This window comes from Bufo gargarizans, chromosome 2, assembly GCF_014858855.1.
Source record: "Bufo gargarizans isolate SCDJY-AF-19 chromosome 2, ASM1485885v1, whole genome shotgun sequence".
Lineage (NCBI taxonomy): Eukaryota > Metazoa > Chordata > Amphibia > Anura > Bufonidae > Bufo > Bufo gargarizans.
This window is the reverse complement of record NC_058081.1, coordinates 624,112,254-624,136,164: the sequence shown is the minus strand read 5'-3', so window position 1 is coordinate 624,136,164 and position 23,911 is coordinate 624,112,254. Positions and strand designations below refer to the sequence as shown.

Sequence of the window (23,911 nt, the reverse complement as noted above, 5' to 3'; positions counted from 1 at the left end):
TCGCCAAGCCCACTTGAAGAGGGACATGAGGAGATTGTGTGCACTGATGCCCAAACTCTTGAGCATCCACAGTTACAAGAAGATGACGGTGGGGAATAGCAATTAGTGTTTCACGAGGTTGATGATGAGGATGAGACACAGTTGTCAATAAGTGAGGTTGTTGTTAGGTCAACAAGTCAGGAGGATGACCAGAGTGAGGAAGTGGAAGAGGAGGTGGTGAACAATGAAATCACTGACCCAACCTGGAAAGGTGGCAAGCCGAGCGAGGACAGCAGTACAGAGGGGGTGGTATCCACAGCACCGCAACAGGCTGGAAGAGGCAGTGGGGTGGCAAAAGGGAGAAGGCAGGCCACACCAAACAGGCACGCAACTGTTCCCCGGTCCCCTGTTCCCCAGTCTGGCGCTTTTTTGAAGACATTAAAATAATTGTCATTTGAAACCTGTGTCGTACCAAAATGAGCAGGGGCGTGAACACTAGCAACCTTACCACCACCAGCATTATCCTCCACATGGCATCAAAGCACCCTAACAGGTGGGCCAAATGCCTGGGTCCACAATCAGTGTCTGCGGGTCACACCACTGCCTCCTCTTTCCGTGTGTTACATGCTTGGCAATCCCCTGTCCAAGACGCCTGCCCAGATGCCTCCCGCCCTGCACCTGGACCTTCGCAAGCACCATCAGCTAGCACATCCACTTCTGTGTCCCAGAGCAGCGTACAGATGTCCATACCCGAGGCCTTTAAACAAAAGCGCAAATACCCAACCACCCGCCCACAGGCCATAGCACTAAAAGCGCAACTTTTCCAAATTGCTGGCCCTGTAAATGTTGCCATTTAGGCTTGTGGACACTGAGTCTTTCTGCCACCGTCCCTAATTACTCAGTCCCCAGCCGTCACTATTTTTCCCAGGGTGCCCTCCCCACCTTACACCAGCATGTGTCCCGTAACATCACCCGTGCCCTGACCAATGCAGTTATTGGGAAGGTCCACTTAACGACTGACACATGGACAAGTGCTTTTTGCCAGGGACGCTACATTTCCCTGACGGCACACTGGGTGAACGTTGTGGAGGCCAGGAGCGAGTCGTACCCTGGGATGGCACAAGTGCTACCGACGCAAAGGATGGCACAAGTGCTACCGATGCCTACATTACTGGCTGTAACTTCCCCTTCTCCTCCTCCACCTACAGCTACTCTAGCTACTAGTGAAGGTGCGCCGCATGTGTGTGCATGTGTGAACATTTCCTAAAGTCATCTACAGCTGCCGCCGGTGTGGCAACGCTGCAGCAGCGCTTGCAATTGCCAGCTCACCGACTGTTGCGCGATGTGAACACGCGCTGGAACTCTATGTTCCACATGTCGGCCAGGCTTTGTAAGCAGCAGAGGGAAGTAGTGGCATACCAGCTGCAACATGGTCGTTGCCTTTCTAGTCAGCTTCCACTCTTCACAAGCGACGAGTGGGCATGGATGTCTGACTTCTGTGAGGTTTTTACGCAACTTTGAGGAATCAACACAGATGGTGAGCGGCGATAGCGTTATTATCAGCATAACCATCCCACTTCTGTGTCTAGTGAAACACTTGCTGCTCACAATGAAGGCGGACACTTTGCATGTGGAAGAGGTGGAAATGGGGGAAGACAGTACACAGGGTGATAGCCAGACCACCCTCAGTTCTTCTTCTTAGCGCAAATTGGATGATGATGATGAGGAGGAGGAGGATGAGCAGGAGACTGTTGCCTCAGCTACAGAGTGTAGTAGCCACAGCAGGTTTATTCCATCTATTCAGCGTGGATGGGCTGAAGAGGAGGAAGAGGATGAGGAGATTGAGAGTCATCTTCCTGATGAGTACAGCAAAGTTTTGTCTGTTGGGACTCCGGCACACGCGGCTGACTTTATGTTATGCTGCCTTTCCCGTGACCCTCGCGTTATACGCATTTTGTCCAACACCGATTACTAGTTGTTCACCCTTCTTGACCCCCCCCCCCCCTACAAAGAGAACTTTTCATCTCTAATTCCTGTAGTGGAGAGGACTAGCAAAATGGTGCAATACCAGAAGGTCCTTGTGGAAAAATTGCTCCTAAAATTTCCAGCTGACAACTCTGGAAGCAGAGTACGTAGTTCCTTGGGCAACCAAGGAGGAGAGACGAGGGGAACACACAGCAGTTCCAACAAAGGCAAGGCAACACTCTCCAAGGCCTGGGACAGTTTCATGACACCCCACCAGCAATCTCACCCTGATGTGCGGCCTAGTGTAACAAGGAGAGAAACGTTTTGGAAGATGGTGAAGGAATACATAGCAGACCATGTCAGCGTCCTCAATGATCCCTCTGTGCCTTGCAACTATTGGGTGTACAAGCTGGACATGTAGCACGATCTGGCACTCTACACCTTGGAGGTGCTGGCCTGCCCTGCTGCCAGCGTTTTGTCAGAGCGGGTATTTAGTGCTGCTAATGGCATTATAACAGATAAGCGCATCCACCTGTCAACTGAAAATGCTGACAGGTTGACTCTTATCAAAATGAACAAGGCCTGGATTGCCCCTGACTTCTCTACTCCACCAGAGGAAAGCGGCTGAATATAAAGGCACTTTAAATGTGGCTTTTATAGTGAATTGAATACACTGTATTCCAATGCACCCCTTCCACCACAAAAAAGGGTATATGGTTCAATCTTCCCTTTCTCGTCCTCTTCTTCCTCCGCCCTCCCATCATATCAACATGCTTATTAGGCTTCCCTCGCTCCTAATGTTTTATAGGGTCAGCTCAGCAGCAGGCCCTAAACCTTAATTTTTTCCATGGTCAGATCAGCAGCAGGCACTTGCCCCTAATGTTTTACAGAGTCAGCTCGGCAGCAGGCCCTCGCCCATAATGTTTTGTATGTATAATTTTATTTATTTTTTTAAGTTTTATACAATAACAGCATTTTTTAAAAAAAAGATCGTGTTTTAGTGTCTCCATATTCTGAGAGCCATAGTTTTTTTTATTTTTTGGGCGATTGTCCTAGGCAGGGTCTCATTTTTTGCAGGATGAGATGATGGTTTGATTTGTATGATTTTGGGGTGCGTATGACTTTTTGATCGCTTGGTATTATACTTTTTGTGATGAAAGGTGACAAAAAATAGCTTTTTTTACCAAGTTTTTTTTTACGGTGTTCACCTGAGGGGTTAGTTAATGTGATATTTTTATACAGCAGTTTCTTACAGATGCGGTGATACCTAATATGTATACTTTTTTAATTTATTTAAGTTTTACACAATAACAGCATTTTTTAAACAAAAAAAAATCATGTTTTAGTGTCTCCATGTTTTAGAGAGCCATAGTTTTTTTTATTTTTTGGGCGATTGTCTTAGGTAGGTTCTCATTTTTTTGCAAGATGAGATAACGGTTTGATTGGTATGATTTTGAGGTGACATTTTGATCGCTTGGTATTATGCTTTTTGTGATGTAAAGTGACAAAACAATGGCTTTTTTTTATACAGTTTAATATATTTTTTTTACAGTGTTCACCTGAGGGGTTAGGTCATGTGATATTTTTATAAAGCAGGTCATTACGGACGTGGAAATACCTAATATAAAATATATATATATACTATTTTTTATTTAAGTTTTACACAATAATATGATTTTTGAAACAAAAAAAAATCATGTTTTAGTGTTTCCATAGTCTGAGAGCCCTATTTTTTTTTATTTATTTTTTTAGGCGATTGTCTTTGATAGGGTATCATTTTTGCGGGATGAGATGACAGTTTGATTGGTACTATATGACATTTTGATCACTTGCTATTACACTTTTGACACCGTTTTTCTGTTATCTTTTTTACGGTGCTCACCTGAGGGGTTAGGTCATGTGATATTTTTCTAGAGCAGGTTGTTACGGACGAGGTGATACCTAATATGTCTACTTTTTTAATCATTTTTACATTTAACACAATAAAAGCATTTTTGAAACAAAAAATCATGTTTTAGTGTCTCCATAGTGATATTTTTATACAGACGTTACCTAATATGTTAACTTTTCTTTTTTTCAATTTTTTTTAACTTTATTTTGGGAAAAGGACGCTTTTTTTATTGAAACTTTTAATTTAATTGTAAAACTTTATTTTTTTAACTTCTTTTTTCACTTTATTTTTTTGTCCTACTCTAGAACTTCAACTTTTGGGGGTCTGATCCCCTTTACAATGCATCACAATACTTCTTTGTAATACACTTCAGTCGGCTTGCCTGTGAGATCCAAGGGACTGGATCTCACAGGCTTTCACGGAAGGCAGCCACTATGCATAGGGCTGCCTTCCCTGCCATCGGGTCCCTGTCACAGCAGCGCGGGACCTGATGGCCACCCTACACCCGGCAGGATCCTACACGTGCCGCGTTCAGTGCTGACTGCAGCAGTGCAATGATTAATGTGCCGGCATCTGAGTTTTCACTGATGCTGACGCATACAGCAAGGGTCCGGCTATCAGTGACTGCCAGACCCCTGACGCTAATCGGGCGGGTGCAGCTCCTGCACCCGCCCGATCTTCCCACTGTACATGTACGGTGCGGGTCCTTAAGGGGTTAAGAAGATGATCCTGCCTGGGAGACTGGACTTCAGGTATAAGGAAATTAGTAGGTTTCCATTCTGTGTCTCAGGAACAAGCCAAGTGTTGAAGGGATTTATTTTTATTTAAATGTTATTTTTTCCCTATTCGTGGTTACTAGTCATTCCTCCTATGGTGGAAGATGATAAAAGACTTCTAAAAAGAACTTGGTATGCACTGATGACTCTCAAAATACGAAAAGAAAATATTTATTTCCCTTCAGTGCTAGTGAGTAAAGGAGATCTATTTAAAGGCTCAGTACTCATCTCCATTACTCCTGAGTTATTCCCGCTTATGGAAATAATATGAAGATTTCACTGCAATATATTTAGTCATCGCTCTTCACACATATAAATTTCACATACTTCCTATTAGTGCTGCCAATAGCGAGCCCTTCTGTTCCTAGGTGTTCTCTGGTATTAGAATGATCCTAAGGACATGCCATTCATGTGCTGTTCTATTCCATATGTCCAGTCTGCAAATTATACAACATATCTTATTCACGTCCTCATTGCTAGTGTTGAGCGAATCGAAATGTACAAAGTGGACTTCGATCAGAATTTCAGGGAAAATTTGATTTGCAGTGAAGCCGAATTTCCTCATGCTTCGTGGTAACGAATCGATTTTCCCTGAAATGGGGTAAAAAAAAAAATCTTACCTCATCCATTTGAGAAAGAAGAGCCAGCCGCCAACATCTTAATTCAAGATCCTACTAAAATCTCATGTGCCGGCCAGCGTGATGACATCATAATGCCCCACGCGAGTTTCAATCAAGATCAATCTTCACCATCAAATGGGTGAGGTGAGTATCATTTTATTTATTCATTTTTTATTATACACCTTAATAATGATGTCAGGCACCGCAATCAGTGATGAATGTGGCATCTGAGGGGTAAAAATGACGGGGAGCAGCGCAATTGCCGTTCCCTGTCATTGCACCTACTACTTACATAGAAATGCGCTTCGTCATGAAGATTTTTTCTTTTGTAAAATTCAGCGAAAATCTATCTATCTATTATCTATCTTTCTATCTATCTATCTATCTATCTATCTATCTATCATCTACATATTCCATATCTATCTATCTATTATCTATCTTTCTATCTATCTATCTATCTATCATCTACATATTCCATATCTATCTATCTATCTATCTATCTATCTATCTATCTATCTATCTAGGGGGCTGACAGAGAAAGCAAGGTATTTTTATTGCAGAATGAAGCAATTAGGAAGCTGCTCTCCTACAGGCCTGAACAAGAAACTTGACTTGATTGTACAATATCGGTAAAGGGATTTATTTTGATGTTTTTTATTAAATACTTTTTTTGGTTTAGTTCCCCTCCCCCATGGACCTTGTATTGTCGGCAATTTGACTGATTGGTGCAACACTTGGCTAAAGGGATGTGAACATTTACAATTTTACATGTCATGAGTGAGGACTGAAGTTTGATGGGGATGGTCCGAAACTCGTAGACTGTGTGGACTTTGTATGTGATACATGTTTGGATTTTACCGCATAACAATAAAGCTACAGTTTTTTATTGGAAGCTGTACTACAACATTTTTTAATTGAGAATGAAGCAATGGATCATTAAGTGAAAGGTATCATTACATTCAGCTGAGCTAGCCCTACAAGAGTATCTGACTCCCAGTACCCCCATCAATCAGCTGTTTGAAGAAGCCATGGTGCTTGCCAGAGCCCTGGTGAGCACTGTGGCCTCCTCACAGCTTACCAAAGCTTACAGAGCCATCCATTTGATTGTGGTTGTGCCTGGTACCACAGCTCAGCCCCATTTCCTTGAATTGGACACAACTGGGCCTAGGCCATTTGATGAAAGTGGTGTCACTGGCCTAGGAAGAGGTCTCAGAGTGCGCGGGCCTCTTCATGCAGCTGATCGGCGGGGGATCATCAATATGAAATTTGGGGGAATCAGGCTCCTGGGACCCCCGCTGATCTCATATTAATGACCTATACTGAAAATAGGCCTTCAATACTGAAATCCCAGAAAATCCCTTGAACAGTGATTTTCATAGTGACAGGCTCCCTTTAAATAGGTTTATTAATAATAACAATAGTAATAATAAAAATAATAGTGTTAATAATAATGATAATAACACGGTCACCTTTAGCTTGGTTCATTCAGAGAGCGGCTTGGCATAGAGTATAAATGATCTGTTTTCGGAAGCAGTATTTTTTCGGACGCTTGTCAAAGGCAGCCATCTTTTAATTAGCAAAATAAACAGCCGTATGATAAATGCCATTATTTACTCAACAAATGATCAAAATCATTGTGTTTTCTCCCTCAGCCCTTTGCTCCACAGGGGCAATAAACTGAAAATGTGGTGTGATTTATACCAGACCCTTTGACTCTGTGTGTTCTGTGTCAGCAGGCAGGGGAGTAATAGACTCTGTAGAGCATGCATAAATTCAATCACATCTCACAAAATAAAGGAGCCCTTTTTTAAAGGATGCATCTTTCCTTAAAGAATAATACACCTCAAGCTATTTCACGGAATTTCATTTACTGAGTAACAAGGAACCAATGACTACGACCTAATCATTTCCTCTTCTAGACTTAGGAGGGAAAATCGGCCATCTATTTTACTGCAAATTATTGTGAATCATCAACGGGACTTAGCTGCGAGTTTATTGATGTTTCTGGAGGTGTTTTTAGTTTTAAACCAAAATCTGAAGTGTAAGTTGTGGGATTTGGCTGCAAAAATGAAAAAAGGAAAGAATTAATTTAAGTATATATCTATATCTATGTTGTATGTCTATATATACAGCAAGCACTTTGTTTTAACCAGTTCAAGACTGGGCTATTCAGCTCCCAATCCTGCCTAGGCACATTTTCTGGTGAATTTTTGTTTTTTAGCACGTGTATAACTTTTTAACTTTTTTTTTCAGTTCAAAGTAAAATATTTTTGTGCTTTTTTCACTAACAGATGGGGCTTTATTTTTATGTAATTTTCACTGTAGTGGTTCTTGTTTTTATTTTTTATAAAATGGAAAATATAAAAAAGGGGGAAATAGTTTTTTACATTTTGATTTATATTTTTATCAATAGCACAATATGTAACATATATATATATATGTATATATATATATATATATATATATATATTTACGTATGTCCCCTTTCCATAACAGTCATTTTGATATATGGGCTGTATCTTTTATGGTAGCTGAGGGCAATGCTGAAATACAGATTGTAGTGGGGGTTTTTGAGGGTTTTTTTTTGTCTTTTTTTTTTGTGTTTACGCATTGTGCCCCTATAAGGTCATACAAGACTTTTGGGGGACTTTTTTTTTTACATTTTATTTTTATTTCTGATTTCTCCTGTAACTGGGGTTCACATGGCAGCCCCAGTTACAGGGAGAATATAGCTGCCAGAGCGATTGTGTATGGCTGATCTCTACACATGTTGCTAATATAATTGAGCACTGTGTTTAGAATAGCGGAGTAGGCAGGGATGGTGAAAAACCATTTCTTCTTCTCTATCACTGCAGCTGCATGATTAGCGCACAGCTGTTGTCTATGCACGGATAGTCAGCAAGCGGTTAAGAGAGCGTCTAACTTAGAAAACCCCTTTTTAACATAGGATTCCCTCCTTTTAATGTGTTTAATCTACTAGCTAGAGCAGAGAGTGGCTACGAAAAGGATTTCTTTTTGGAGGACCGACCACAATCATGCAACACACAGACAGTCCACTGATTTTAATAAGAACAATGCAATTCTTTGTTTCCCCAGTGGAGGTGCTGCAGGGAAACGGAACACTTAGAGAGTGGGACCTAGTGCTTTCTGTGCCTGTATCATTTACATGTTGACCCAGCAAAATTGTGTACAGAGAGAGAAAAGGAGGCAATATTATTGTCTGCATATATTGTTAACAGGGTGGCAGTACTATCTTCAAGGATAGACAGGAAAGGAGTACTATCAGTGCCTGCATGATGAATGTTTGTTTTCATGTATATTTGATATTATGTGGTTACCAAAACTATTCTTGACTCTTATGGATTTGGCATGCATACATGGTAAAATCCAACATCTCCAATTATTATTCCCTAATGGAAGCTGTTGAAGAATAATAGGGCATCCACCATACACATTAGATTGAAATTGACAGATTCGGCTGACATTTATGTAATGTGTATGGTCAACATAAACCATAATCTTTAGACAAAGAAAATAGACTAATAGGGGAAGGCATTGGTCCATTGTACTAGGTAAATGATTCTGCAGTGGACTATGTGTTAAGAACCCAGTAGCAGGCCAAGTTTACAAAACCTTTTCACCCCTTTGATGACCACCACGTTTTATCTATGTAACTAGCGTTACTAGTACTGCCATTCACTAAAGAGTTCATTTTAAATCTGGAAATTCCAATTAATGCTTCATTCTGCTGACTTAAGGCCTCCATAAATAACCACAAATTAATAACTCAACAGGATCTTCCATGTCACCGTTCCGCAGACTATGAAAAGAAGTTGTTTTCCAGAAAAACACTTGTGACTGCAGCATTGAGGGTCTTCATTCAGCTGCTCTGCAGGATGCGGCCGCTCAACAATTGATCCTTGTGTAAAGATGGAAATTAATTAAATGGTGTTTTTATAATCTGCGGATTCAGAAGGTACCTTGTAAAATTTCCCCACAGACAGATTGAACCGCCCATATAAAAAGATGTCACACAAAGCCTGAAATTTATCTATGGGAGAAGTGAATACAAGGTCAGAACAGATAGTAGTTGGGTGGGTCTGGGACTCTGTTTGAGGACGTTAGTGTGAGGGCAAATAGTTTTAACTACTGGTATAAAAGTTGGCTGTCAGGTCACAATCAGTGAACAAAAGAATGCCAGAGAAACAAGAGGAGCGCCATGGGGAAAGTGTTCTCACGTAGACCAAAAATAAATAATATCACAAAGTCAACAGTATCTCAAATAATAGAAACAGACCGTACCAGGCTTCAGATTCAATGAGTAATAGAGATATGGAACATTACTTAAAAATAAAAAGGTAAACATAGGCTTGTACCAGGATAAGAGAAATGCTGCTCCAAGGTTGTTAGAAGGACCATCTATGTTCTTGATATTGTCATGGGAATGTTCCTCTAGATGTAAGTTTTGCTTATTTTAATATGTAGAGTATATAAGTCAAACCCCTGGTTTTGGTGGGACCAGCCTGTCATCTAAAATGTAAAAGTGCCTCCTAACTTTCTGCCGACAGAACATGTCAGTGTGGACAATTTTAGGACAGTTGGATTTCTACTTGCCCAATCCTTTTGAGATAAGTCACCACCAGAGGTGTATGGGGGAAATTTACTCCCCTCTCCCCATTCAGAACATATTCATACACAGAGTGTTCATATGTATGGTGGGGTGAGGAGAAATAGCAGAGGAAAGATAGTTGTTGGCCAACCTTAGTTCCCTTTCGATGGTTTACAAGAGATGATTGGCCATACACTTATTTTGCCAACAGTTTTTCTCCAACTGCACCATAAAAAAGTATGGTTGGCTTGCTGGCATTTAGTTGTCGGTGGCTTGTTGGCTTTCAACATCCTTCAGACAAAGTTGAGGTCAACATAAACTCTGAATAATCAGCCATTATTGCCAAAATCCATTGGTTTAGCTGTTATCTAATGTGTTATGCAAATTTTATTAAAGCTTTGTTGGCCCTGCAGGAACATGTGACAAGAGTGGCACCAGCATATGCCCTGATGTGTAGGATATATGTATTTGCATCCTGACCCATTTCTACCACTAAGTGGCTCCCGACATGCAGTTTATAAAACCTCTTACATTTCTTACCTTCTGTGCCTCCCCAGTGCAGTATAGACAGAGCAATGACTACTACCCTGAGTGGGAAGCATGTGCAGAGCAGTTGTGACTTCCCTAACCCCACCCAATAGTGAGATAAGAGTGAGCTCCCATTGCAGTGTGGAAGACTCAGACAGGATCCTTAAAGGGATGGCATAGAGTGATTTTTATGATAAAAAGACACACTGGGCTAGTTTAGCAGTACGGCACTATTTTAGTGACAGAGGTTTGCATTGTAGTTCACCGCACAGCCAGGTGGCCAGCGACACCATGTTGCAGGGAAAACTTATTCATGGAGTGAGGAGTAGAGACTGTGCTGAAAGCAGCAGCAGAGATGCAGGCTGTACAGCAAGATGATGGAATCTACAGTAAAGCGTAAGGTTTTTTCAAAATACTTTTTGGAGTCATTTATGAAATTGGTGTAAAGTAGAACTGGCTTAGATGCCCATAGCAACCAATCAATTCCATCTTTAATTTTCCGAAGGAGCTGTCAAAAATGAAAGGTGAAATCTCATTGGTTGCTATGCGCAACTAATCCAGTTCTACGTTACACCAGTTTGATAAATGACCCTATTTGTCCTTAAAAGGGTTATCCAGTCTTTTTTTTTCTAAATCTGGACCCTAGACAGCTTTACCTGTGGGAAAATCCATCATCACCTGCTCCTTGCAGTGCCATTCCGGCATCCTGGTTCCCTTCACTGGTCTTCTCGTACCTGTCTGTCCACATCTGCACAGATGGGATGACATGAGCCACTGAAGCCAATGAGCGGCCTCGGTGGTGGTGTCTCAACGTGGCACAGCACTGCTGGATCACATGTCAGTTGGGGACATAGCACTGGTGAGGCTGATCATCAGAATCAGCAGTGCCTAAGACCCCACCCACATAGGGACACATGGGGTCGAGAAACTGCAGAAAGAGCCACAAAGCTGGAACAGAGTTGAGGGAAGCAGGTGAATATGGAATGTCCCCCACAGGTACAGTAAGCTGGGTGCAATAAAAAAAAAAAAAAGCCAGATAAACTCTTTAAGTTGTTCCACCAGGTATATACAGAAGTTTCAATGTGACACTGATGGGGCAGTTCTAAACTTGAGTCTGATATCATGTCACAGCACAATAAAAGATATTTATAACTTATCCTCAGGATAGGTCATTAGTATCAGATCTGCAGGGTGCGACACCCAGGACCCCCACCGATCAGCTGTTAGAAGAGGCCTTGAGCGCTGCAGCCTGTTCTTAGACCAGTGACATCACTGCATATGTCCCTTTCAAGTCAATGGAGCTGAGCTGCAATACCAAGCCGTGCCACTATACAATGTATGGCTCTGTGTGTGGAAACCTGATGGGAGCCTGCTCCCTGAAACCACTGAACGGTGGGGGTGCCGGAACCCCCTGCTGATGTGATAATGATAACCTACTCGTAAGGATTAGTCATCATTATCTTTTCCAGGATGACCCCTTCCTCAGTATGTGACCAGTGGGGGTCCAAAGATCAGCACCCCTGTTGACCAGCCATTTGAAGAGGCTCTTGCACATTACAATACACAGTGCTATCCACTGTATATCAGCTGTGCTTGGCATTGCCTAGGCCATGTAACCGACATCACTGGTCTAGGAAGAGGCTACGGTGCTCATGGAGTACAGCCGTTCATTGAAAGTGCAGGGAATTGCCCCCCATCAACTACTAATGACCTATCCTGACAAAGTACAATTTCCTAAATGAATGTTAACTTCTACTGCCATTAGCTGTGGAGACAATCAGAATATACACCAAAGCCTAGCTGGGACTAGACACTTGCCACATGGTCCAGATCAACTGACAAGATGCCTCAACCGCAACCATAAAAATCAGATTTCTTTCTGAATTTGGGGTGTGGTCTCAGCAACTTGCGACCCCACCCAATTCAATTACTCTACTAGTATGCAGAAATCTTTGATCACGGTCAAATAGCCTGATTATTTTTCTATTGTTACCATGGCTAATGGGAGTAATGCTGATATTACCATATTGTTAAGGAATTGCTTTTTATGCAATTCTCTCGTATATTCTGACAGGTGGCTCCATACAATTAAGGAAATAAGATAGCAGTCATTAAATGCAAGAAGAAAGGGACTAATGTGTAAGGCTGGAGTGATAAGTATGTGCATGATAACTGTTCAAATATTGTATCTTCTGACCTAACAATAAGATCTTTGTCACTGCTGAAACCTTTGAGAATTCTTCCTGCCTTGAACGATTGCTGGCGAGGTGTTTGTCCTCCTTCACCTATGCCATAAGTGATTTGTATCCTATTGGGATGACTCATTAGTGCCTCTATCAGAATAAGTCTATCAGATCAAGTCCAGACATGGGACTTTGTCCTTTGTGTATCTGACACAAAAAAATAAAAAGGTTCAAGTGCCTTTATATCAGTTTATTCTGTATTGCGAGCTGGCACTTTAAAAAAAAAAAAGGTCAAATTCTACTTTGGTTTCCGGATTTTGTGGTTTACAAAATGTTAATGAATTGACGCTTCCTAATGCATTTTCAAACAATATGTAATTCCCAAGTGGTTTGATTGACTGTTCCCAAGATAAGTCCTGTTTCTTCACTTCTACAATCGCATAAGGTTCCTCCAGCAGGAGATTCAATTCTACTTCCAGGCAAGGGAGAGAGAATTGGATCAGTAAATGAAAGGGCAGGATTGTAATGTTTGCTAATACTAATAAAGAATCTATCAGTTCTGCGTTTTGCTTTTTCTGTGATTAGAAGGTTAGGGTTACATCTGCAGTTCGCAGTAGACTTGAATCATGTATAATATTACTATACAAGGTGGAGACATCTAAAGTCAGTGGCAGGTCTTCTGGCAGTAAAGATGTCTGGCAGATAATGTATAGTTGCTGACAGTCCCGAATTTGCCAGGATTGTCAAGATTATCTGAAGATCAATGTTTTTAGAGGCAATCCCGACAAATTTGTCTTGTCCTATTGCTGAAATGGGTAGGGGTGTATTTTATTGGGTGGGTTTGGGGAGGGTCCAAAGGCGGGCCTTAAAGGGGAGCACTGCTTTAACCGCTTCCTGGTCCTCCTGTTCTAATGAGCGCTTCCATAATGGAAGCGCTCCTTAGTATTCACCCCATAAGACACACTGACATATTCCCCCCCACTTTGGGTGGAAGAAAAGTGCGTCTTATATGGCAAAAAATATGGTGTGTGTATATATATATATATATATATATATATATAAAATTCATATATCATATTAGAAAATGAATAGATAGATGATAGATAGATTACCAGTATTAGAGACATTATTTAGCAACTCTTAGGGTAGATTAACATGTCCAGATAATTGGGCAGATTCCTACTAATGCTTGATCCTAGCAATCTGGCCGTCTAAATGTGCAGCAGGTCACTCGTTAATCGGGTGATCCTGTTGTTCGTGCATGCACCACAAATTATAATTTCTGGGCAGCAGATCGTACAGTCTAAACAGAGATCTACTGCCCAAAAACAGAGCAGCTGTATGAAGACGAGCGATGGCAATAGCGACCCCTTGTCCTCATACTGTGAAGGAGATCGCTGCATGTAAACGTAGTGCTTCACCTCCACTGAACGAGCAGCTGACAATCGGCTTTACATCAAAACCCGCCTTTAGTTGGTACTTAGGTAGACAGAAAGATGATAGAGGTTTTTTTTCTTTTTGAAAGACTTAGGGGGTCATTTATTAAGACTGGCATTTTAATTACCCTGTGCGCTGGTGGTGGATCTGCTGAGGTTATAAAGAGGCTCCAGACTCTACATAACTTCTGTGCATCCACCGCTAGTCTAAATCTACGCAAGCATAGAAAATTCTAAATTAGACCTGAAGTAAGTGGGGAAAAGTCGTAGAAATACGCCAAAAATAGGCAAATGTCTGTTAGTAAATGGCCCCCTTAGTGTCTGCTCCTTCACAGAGCCAGCATTGAAGTGTTCTATTTTTTCTATAAAGTCAGATTTCTCCTACAAGAAAACAGGATGTATAAAGATGAGTTTTAATGCTGAGGTTTTATCGAGGTGTGACGAGTACATCATCTAACCATGAAATGACTTTAATGGCTTTTAAATAAATGGTTTGTATTGTAATACACGGGGAAGAAGGAGAGGTAGGTGCAGTGATGGAGCATTCCCTGAGGCTAAGCATCTCTCAGCCGAGATGCTGTATCAAGGAGAATAATTTGTGCACACTGCTCAGGTCCTTTCTACAGGTTTTGAGTGAACTTGGCCTTTAAAATGGCGACATCAATCATGCAGGGAGACATTTAAATTTTAGATTACCTGTGGCGGTGAAGTTAACATTTTCTGTGTGAAAAGTCTTTGCACAAGAGATAAATAATATATTTTGCACTTAAAGACACAGAACATGGTATTCATATTTATGGATAGTGAAAGGCTAGCAATTGACAGAAGTTGTGTAGTGAACCCACATAGGAGGTGTTGGGTGGAGAGGATGGGTGTGGTGGTAGTTTCTGTTAGAGGTGTTGGTTACTCACAGTGGTGTTGGTCCTTCTCCTGCACTTCCTGGGTCTCTCACATTTGGGTCACTCTGTGAGGGGTCTCTTGCATGTTGGTGGTATAGAATGCCCTTGGTATTGAAAGATTACGGGAGGCAAAGCAGGGATCTCTTGTGATGCTGTGTAATATAGTACAGTGGCATTGCAGGTGATGGTGCAGTGCAATGTTGAAGCCAGCTTTTGGTGAAACAAATGAACAGTTTTACTAGGAACTTTGCAAGTTCATAGTAGAGTAGGCAATATTATTTTATTACGGTTGATTAGGAAAGAGCCATCCCATTGAAGTGAATGGGACAGCTTGTAATTACACCTGCTTACCACAGTGCTGTCGGTGGCGAGCAGGTAAACAATGAAGAGAAGGCTGAGCTCACACGGAGAGTGGCCTTCTCTTCAACCGGCTGATTGACAGCAGTGTCTGGTTTTGGACCTCTCCGATCTGATAGTGATGACTTATCCTGAGGATAGGTCATCAATATTGAAAACCTGGAAAACCCTTTTAATGATGCCATCAAGAGAGGACTATCATGTAAAAAAATTTTTATTAAGCTGTCAAGGCCAAAAAAAGGGTCCTGAATGGAGTAAAAAATGTTTATGGAGATTGGTGGTCAGATAGATGATGATGATTTCTCAGAAAGTCCAAAGGTTGGCAGCTCTCCAATTCAACATAATTCTACAGTCAGTGTAAGCTACATCATGCATGTTTTTGATGTTTATGTTGCACCACATTTTTCCACGAGCTTGTTTATTATGTGGCACTCACAAAATTCTAATGTTTGATCTGGTTTTCTAAACCAGCCAATACCTTTAAGGGTACGGCCACATGGTCAAGTCTCCTGATGCAGTTTTGAAAACCAGAAGTTAATTAAAAGAAGAGTAGTCCTATCTGTCCTTGATAGCTTTGCTTTTATGAATTGATCAACTCCTGATTTTGTCTTCCACAACTGCATCAGGAAACCTGAGTGTCTGACCTATACCCAGGGGTGTAACTACCATAGTGGCAGAGCATGCAACTGCTATGGGGCCCAGGGCAAGAGGGGGCCCAGTTGGGATCATCTCCCTATTCTACTGGGGGTGAACACTTGGTCAGGGCTCTACTCTCTAAATAAAACTACTTTTAGCAAATGAGGCAGTGGAAAAAATGGCCCAAGGGTTATTGAAAGGGGTTTAGGTGGAAACCCTTCTGTCCTGTGTGGGGAGCCTAGTTTGATCCTTGCTATGGGGCCCTTACTTTTCTATGTATGTCACTGACCATACCCTAATATTGTATTGCTTAATTGAGTAAAGGTTCATACAAGTTGGTTTTGTATATGTATAAAAAGTCACAAGACCAGTTAGTAATTTTGATAGCTATGGAAACATACCATTCATCATCATACCCTTGCAGGATAACAGGCTAAACTGGATGGACAGATGTATTTTTTCAGCCTTATAAACTATGTTACTATGTGTCTGGTCACCAAATACCACAAATGGTGACACAAATATCTCCTCCTACACTTATGTTTATCAGTATGCTTTATATAGTAAGACAATGGGATCCATCCTATCTTCAAAATATAGTGTTTTAATGATGCTCCCCAAGGCATAACTCTAAAAGAAACATTGGAAAAGGGCTAGAAATATGTCTTCAACTTTTAGGCTACATAGTTAAACAACTGAAGAACTAGCTAGTCTATCGTAGGAGAGGACATATTACTTGGGCTTCTTGCCAGTGGAAAAAATATATATTACTCTAGCCAATATTAATTGGGGACCAAGTCTTATGGGAGAAGAGAAGGCTTCCAGCATTTGTCCATTGTCATAGTGAATTGGAGGCACTCCAACACTATAAAACATGCACAGTAAGTAAACACTATTTTTTTCATATGATCTCCATGGCTGTTGCTTTGGTTATATGCACTCATTGTCTTTACATTACTATATCCAACCTGTTACCAGCCATAAAGTAAAAAAAAAAAAATCTAAGTATTTAAAACAGCAAGTGCCAATATTACATGGCAAGGTGTACACCAAAAATAACTTAAAATAAATTAGAGTTAGAAAATTGAGGACACTCAGGACTATGGACTCGGGGGATATGTGAGAACATTCTTCTCTATGGAAAAAAAAGAAGTTCCAGAATTTAAGCCGGTCTTATTTGGAGTAAAGAAATGTTGTATAAGTGATCTAATTTAGAAATAGATGGGAGACAAGACTAAAGTCAAAAGTACAAGAAATTGGACTGTTTGATGACAACTGTGATAAATTTAGACCAGGCTGATGGATATTGTGCAATGTGGTTTACAATCATGTAGGGGAATATTTATCATTTGGGATTGATTTCATGTCGCTTTTAAGTTTAGTTTTATGAAATGGCATACAATTTACATGTATTTGGTGCAACTGCATTGTGTTGTATGACTTAGTCTTAAAAAAGTACCATAGAGCTTGGCATAGGATGTGACTTTTCTGTGACATTTCAAGTGTCGCAGATACGTAAATGTGCCGTAATCCGGGTCTAATCTCACTTTTCTGCCATTTTGAAAAGTGGCATATGTCTTCAAAATGTTGCAGAAATGTCACAAAAAAGTCGCAATTGGCATGTCATATGTCATTCAACATTTTTAGACAAAAAAACTGACAAATATGGTTTGATAAATGTCCCCTGTAGAATTTGTAATTAGACCTTTAGAATTTGTTGACCTCTATAAGACAAGAATCCTGAAATGAAAAAAGGTTGGTTGAAGGTTGAAGATGTAGAATCCCTTAAACTTTGGCAGAACATAATCCAACAAGTTATTATGACAAAATAGTCAGTAGGTGACAAGAAAGTATCCAAACACTCCAGGTAGATATAGATATATTTTTATGGATGGTTTAAGCAATTATTTAATTCTTTTATTTTTTGAAAAGTCCAGTAATGGGCTTTCTACTAATAAAAATCTGGATCTCCAAGACGTTCTGTTGTCTGTACTATCTAAAAAGTTATTTAAAAAATTAGACCCAAGTGATTCCTGAAGGCCTCATCTCCATTTAGAGATTTGTAAACTGTACACAATGATAATGTATCTTCTAACATTTGCACTATAGAAGAAAGGAGCATAATCCTTCACAACTTGGGTGAGAGACCAGAAATGAACAAAAATCTTTTAGATTTATATTTATCAACATAAAGTACTAAGAGCCTTTGTGAGATGAATCAATACCCACAAGAATACAGTGTTGAGTACTTCAGCCTACAGCTTTTCCTATCAAATCCTCTATACAGGATACTCGGCTTTCGCCGAGTATGAGTGCATTCTGAATGGGCAGAGAGGCGTAAGATGCGACCAGACACCTTTAGTAGAGATTTATCTCCCCCGAGAACCAAAATATTGAGGTATGAATTTCAACATGCCTGATCATTCTTTCCCCCAACGTCATCTGTTTGAGAGAGTCAGCAGACCTCCATGCAAATAATGATTTGGCTGTCTTTGCTCCAATGTACTGTATATGGAGGTCTATGGATACATTTATGAAGGCAAATAATAACTGGTTTAGCAAATATTTTATCAAACCTGTTTCCTCCGTTTCTACACATGATAAGAAATGCAGTCTGTGAATGGGTTAAACGTATAACGCATATTAATTCATTCATATTTGACTGAATTATCACATTAAGAATCATGTAAAATGCACTACTCTATAATTACAAGACATGAAATACATAGCCAGCATACAGTGCCGCCAACGCTCATCCTCCTGTTCTTTGCTGCTCTCTTTACAATTTAATTTCATATATGTTATTATTGAAAGGCTATGGTTAACTAAGTGCACAGTGGACTTACTTCCCATCCTAGATTATTCTCTTTTAATGTGGTCTTCTGCATCATGATATACGGTCCTAATCTTTCCCCAATTTCAATTTTCTTCTTGGCCCAAATCCCAAGACCACCTCCTGGTACGGAGGATTCTCTGAGTTCAAAGTCAGGTGGGATTGGAATATCATCAGGAATGTAGACTGGGGCTTCATAGGGTGATCCCTCCTTTGGGGTAAAGTCTTCACTGGTTGGGAATGGTGAAGGAGGTCCTACAGGAATGGGTGACATAATACTGTCCTCTGTCTCCTCTTCTGCGCTGTCGCCGCCAAGAAGATCCGGATCAGGCTCATACATATTATTTACAAGGTAACTGTCACCTGCAGAGAAAAGAAGATGCCACAGTTTACATCAGTCTTGCAAAGATGATGGACAAAGATAAGGATAGGTCATCAATATTAAATCCTAGAAAACGCCTTTAAAGAGCATCTGTCAGCAGGATGAACCCTGAAATAATACCTGGAAGGGTAGTGCATTTGCCGATCCTGTGAGGGATGGCGCAGATACAAAAATTACAGGGCTAGGCAAGATGCCTGACCCTGTCAATCAATATTAAAGGGGGAATGTCAGGAGGAGCAGGGTTATGCTTCCAATCCTGCAAGTGACAGTGCAGGTACGACATTACAGGCATAGGCAAGATGACTGATCCCTTTCAATTAATGGTACAGTGGGAGTGGCAGGAGAAAAAGGGCACGTTCCTGATCCTGCAAATTATTGCGCAGACGCAAGATTACAGGGCTAGGCAAGATGTCTGACTGCCAATCGATGAGAAAGAGGGAGTGGCAAGAGGAGTAAGGCACTGAAGATGCACCACGGTGCAGCAATAATCTCATTTGCATAAAAATATTAATACTTAATACTCTAACAGGTGTTTAGCCTGATTTAACTGGGTTGATAATGCTGACAGATGCTCTTTAGGTAGAGCTTCCAAATGACTATAACACAAGATCCCATGACAGATTACAAATAGCAATATAGCTGACTACCGTAATAACCATGTAATTTTCTGTGCACCCCCCAGTATTTAGAAATAAGAATTACTTTCATATAATTTTTCTACCAATTTGCCAACCATCCCCCTATCTATAACAGCCACAACATGGCTGCTTGTGAAAACTATTATTAAACATTATTTAATTTGTAAAAATGCAATACATGTGAATTACAAGCCCAACAAACAAAAGGATAACACAATGAACTGTAACAATGAGGTACACTTATTCTATGAAATAACGGCACGTTAGAAGACTGAAGCTTGATTGTGTATTTTAAGTTATAAATTCCATGGTAACCTGAACACACTCTTTCATTTAGGAAATCAGTCTGATTATGTTAGCAAGGTTAAAATTATTACATGTGAATGGGTATATTTTTCCTAATGTTCACAAGAAGCTGATTTCATTATGGGTATGGCCTCTTTATGTGTCAGTTTCTCATGTATATTCATTTACAATGATTGTAGGATGAGCAGGAATATCAGGCATCATACAAAAAGTTTTAATGCAATATTAGTGAGGGTTACACAGGGTCTGTAGGCAAGAACGAAGGGTACTCTGCTAACTTAAAAGAAGCCAGACTCCTTTAAGAAAGAGTGTCACAATATGTTTCTATATCACATGGATGTTCCTTTTTCATTTGATGAAGGTACACTTTATGATTGACCTATAAGGTACTTACAGACTCTATGCTTTTTCACATTTTACTATTTTGCAGCCTTGTGCTAAACCAAAACAAAAATCTAATTTAGTTTCTATCATTCTGCACTCAATACCCCATAATGAGAAAGTAAAAACTGAAATTTGGAATTTTTTCTAATTTTAAAGAAAGAAGAAACTAAAATTTCGAATGGACATAACTATTCAGAGTTTCTAATCCTTTGCTATGACACTTAAAATGCAGCTCTGGGGGCTTCCCATTTATTTTGCTCATCTTTGAGATGTTTCTACACCTTCAGGCTAGGGTGAATTCAGGTGACTGAACATGAGTTGTAAAGAGACACCCCTGTCTATATTTGGTCTAAAAGCTGACAGTTCATATCAGACCAAAAACCAAGCCATGAGGAGAAACAACTGTCTGTCAAGCTTAGGGACAGTGTTGTGTTGAGGCACAGATCTAGAGAAGAGTATAAAAAATTATGTTGCACTGAAAGCACCCAAGAGCAAAGTTGGCTCCATAATTCTTAAACAGAAGAAGTTTGGAACAACCAAAAACCTTTCTAGAGCTAGATGCCCCACCAAACTAAGAACTCAAGGGAGAAAGCCCTTGGAGGTGACCAGGAGAGCTGACCAAGAGCCCAATGGTCACTATGGGTGAACGCCAAACATCCTGTTTGCATACAGGAGAAACTTAGGTCAAGCTTAGGTCAAGCATTACTGCATCACTACACCAATGTAACCCTTATGGCAGAGTCGCCAGAAAGAATGCTCTCCTCAGGGAACGCCCACCTAGAGTTTGCAAAAAAAAAGCACCTCAAGCACTGTCAGATTGGGTAAACCCAGAATCTCTCGTCTGATAAAAATAAAAGGGATTTTTTCTGGGCCGAATTCTAAGCGTCATGTCTAATGGAAACTAGGCCCTGCTCATCACCTGCCCAATACGATCGCTACAATGAAGCATTGTGGTAGCGGCATCATGCAAAGAGGGTGTGGATAGGACAGGGAGACTGGTCAGGGTTGAGAGAAATCTGAATTGAGCAATGTACATATATATTGTTAAAACCTGATCTTGAGTGCTCTGGACTTCAGACTGGGTCAAAGGTTTACCTTCCAACAAGGCAAAGACATTAAGCACACAGCCAAGCCCGCAGGAGTTGCTTAGGGACAACTGAACATCTCTGGAGGGACCTGAAAATGGCTGTCCATCGATGGTCCCCATCAAACCTTACAAAGCTTGACAAGATCTGCAGAGAAGAACGGCAGAAAGTCCAGTTGTGCAAACCTTGTGACATCATACCCAAGAAGACTGAAGGCTGTAATAGCTTCCAAAGGTGCTTCAACTGAGTCCTGAGTAAGTGGCCTGAATACTTAATAAATTAATTAGCAAAGGTTTCAAACATTATGTTTTCACTTTTGTCATTATGGGGTACTGAGTGCAGAATTATGGGGGAAAACTTTAATTTTAACACAAAGCCGAAACATGGCAAAATGTAAAAAAAAAAAAAGGTGAGAGTCAGAAGACTTTCTGAATGCATTTGTACTTGCTTCACAGCCAGTCAAGCTAACCTTGATTTGCATGCGCCTCATCCTTTAAAGGGGTTGTCCTATGAAAATGTTCTACATTTTGATAAATTATACATGAATCTGATTGGTTGCCATGGGGAATGCACTGATGTTACCCCTCAACTTATTGCAGCCATATACAATATGTACAAGTACCACATTCTGCAGTCCAAGCACAGGCCTACAATCACTGCTAACCAGACTTCAATTACAGCGCGAGTGTTTCTAATCACTCTTTCATAACTTGTCGTGAGCCTTTGCCAAGAACATGGCTTTTTATGAGTTTGGAAATCCTTGCTACACAATAGCATGTTATTTTCTTGCGTTATAAACCTGAAATTCCTGACTTTGGTTATGCAGCGGTTTCAGAGTAAGGGATATGGGTTAATGACTATACTAATGACTGTTCGGCTGCCTTGCAGGGGGAAAAAGCTATTAAAGAAAAGTTTTGTTACAGTGTAGGAGTTAATAGCTGTGCTGCAGTACTATATAAATATAACAGCCATCCAGTAATAGGCAGAATCTAATTCAATATGCTGGAAATATAGAAGATGGATGGAAGAATAGATTGTTAGATAGATAGATAGATAGATAGATAGATAGATAGATAGATAGACAGATATTAGATAGATAGAAATAGATAAATATTAGATAGAAAATACATAGATAGATAGATAGATAGATAGATAGATAGATAAAATAGATATGAGAGATATTAGATAAAATAAAGAAAGAAAGAACTTAGATACAGTAGATAAATAAAAAATAGTAGATAGATAGACAAAGATAGACTTGGACTACAACTTAATGGACTTCAAGTTGGGGCTTTCCACAAATGGTAAAACTGCACCTCCAAGCATGCTGTGACAGCCTGCAACTTTCACTTGTTTGCAGTTGCCACTATAAGTGACAATAAACACAAACATATCAAAACGGCACAGAACTTATAACTACATACAAGGTAAAATAAAATGAAAGAGAATAAAAAAGTAATAAAAAGCAGCAGTTTTGTCCTTTGGGTGAAAACAGACAACATCCCAGATTTGCATGTCTCCCTGGTAATGGCGAGACATCGTCTGCTGGCGCAGCTCTACCATTTGTAGTGGAGGTGATTGTGATTCTGCAGGCATTCCTGCTCAAGATTCTGGGATGGAAGGAAACCAGTTCTCCAACAATGCAAGCGACTGAGGCAGCAAGGAAACATAATTGTCTATTTTTTTCTTTGCAATGCACAAGGCAGCAGGACTGCACTCTCACCGAACAGTAGTTTCCACTAGAAAAACAGGCTGAACAACTGCTCCATTGTGGGCCAAAAGTGAAATCGAATGAACTCCCATGGTGCATATTAATGATTGACCCCTGATGTAATCCAAGACAGGATAACACCCAGCAAAAATTACAGTTTTTGCTTCCACAAAAGACATTTTTTTTTCTTTGCCAAGTTGGAAAGAGGAGCTATCCAGGGAGACGGACGCCGCAGCCTGTTCAGTTAATGCTACACCCAGTGCCTCAGATCTTATAAAACAGCCTTTCTCTTAAGGAATACCTTGATTTATCAATATTTAGATGGCCAGGCATGTGCTGCATGGGGATGTGTTGCTTGGCAAAGAGCAAGTCGAACCTTTTACTTTCATGGTGCTTGGATAGAAGGGCTTTTCTGAAATACCAGGTGTGGGTTTCAGCAAAGTAAAATGTAATGAAGTGGGGACGTGAACTAGGCATCTAGTGGTCAGATTGTTCTTTTATTTTCATCGATATTTTTATTGTTATATTTTTATTAATGTTAATCCACATCAGGTTTATCACTGACAGCTCTTCTATAAACTCTGACCATCTTGTAGATTCTCTTAATTGCTTAGTGTATTGGGAGGGGAGGGGGGGTATATAGTGCCCTAACCTCCAAACAGGTATCTTAATGCCCTTCTGCAATTGACCCCA

At 40.5% G+C, this 23,911-nt stretch overlaps 1 protein-coding gene across 9 annotated transcripts in view; it reads right to left on the bottom strand.

Moving 5' to 3' along the window:
* PRDM16 (PR/SET domain 16) overlaps nt 1–23,911 on the bottom strand; it is a 533,907-nt gene that overhangs the window by 353,764 nt on the left and 156,232 nt on the right. For all 9 annotated transcript variants that reach the window (XM_044282118.1, XM_044282126.1, XM_044282119.1 and 6 more), the window contains exon 2: nt 18,726–19,075. In XM_044282118.1, the coding sequence (XP_044138053.1) occupies nt 18,726–19,075 (350 nt within the window). The remainder of the gene's footprint in view (nt 1–18,725; nt 19,076–23,911) is intronic.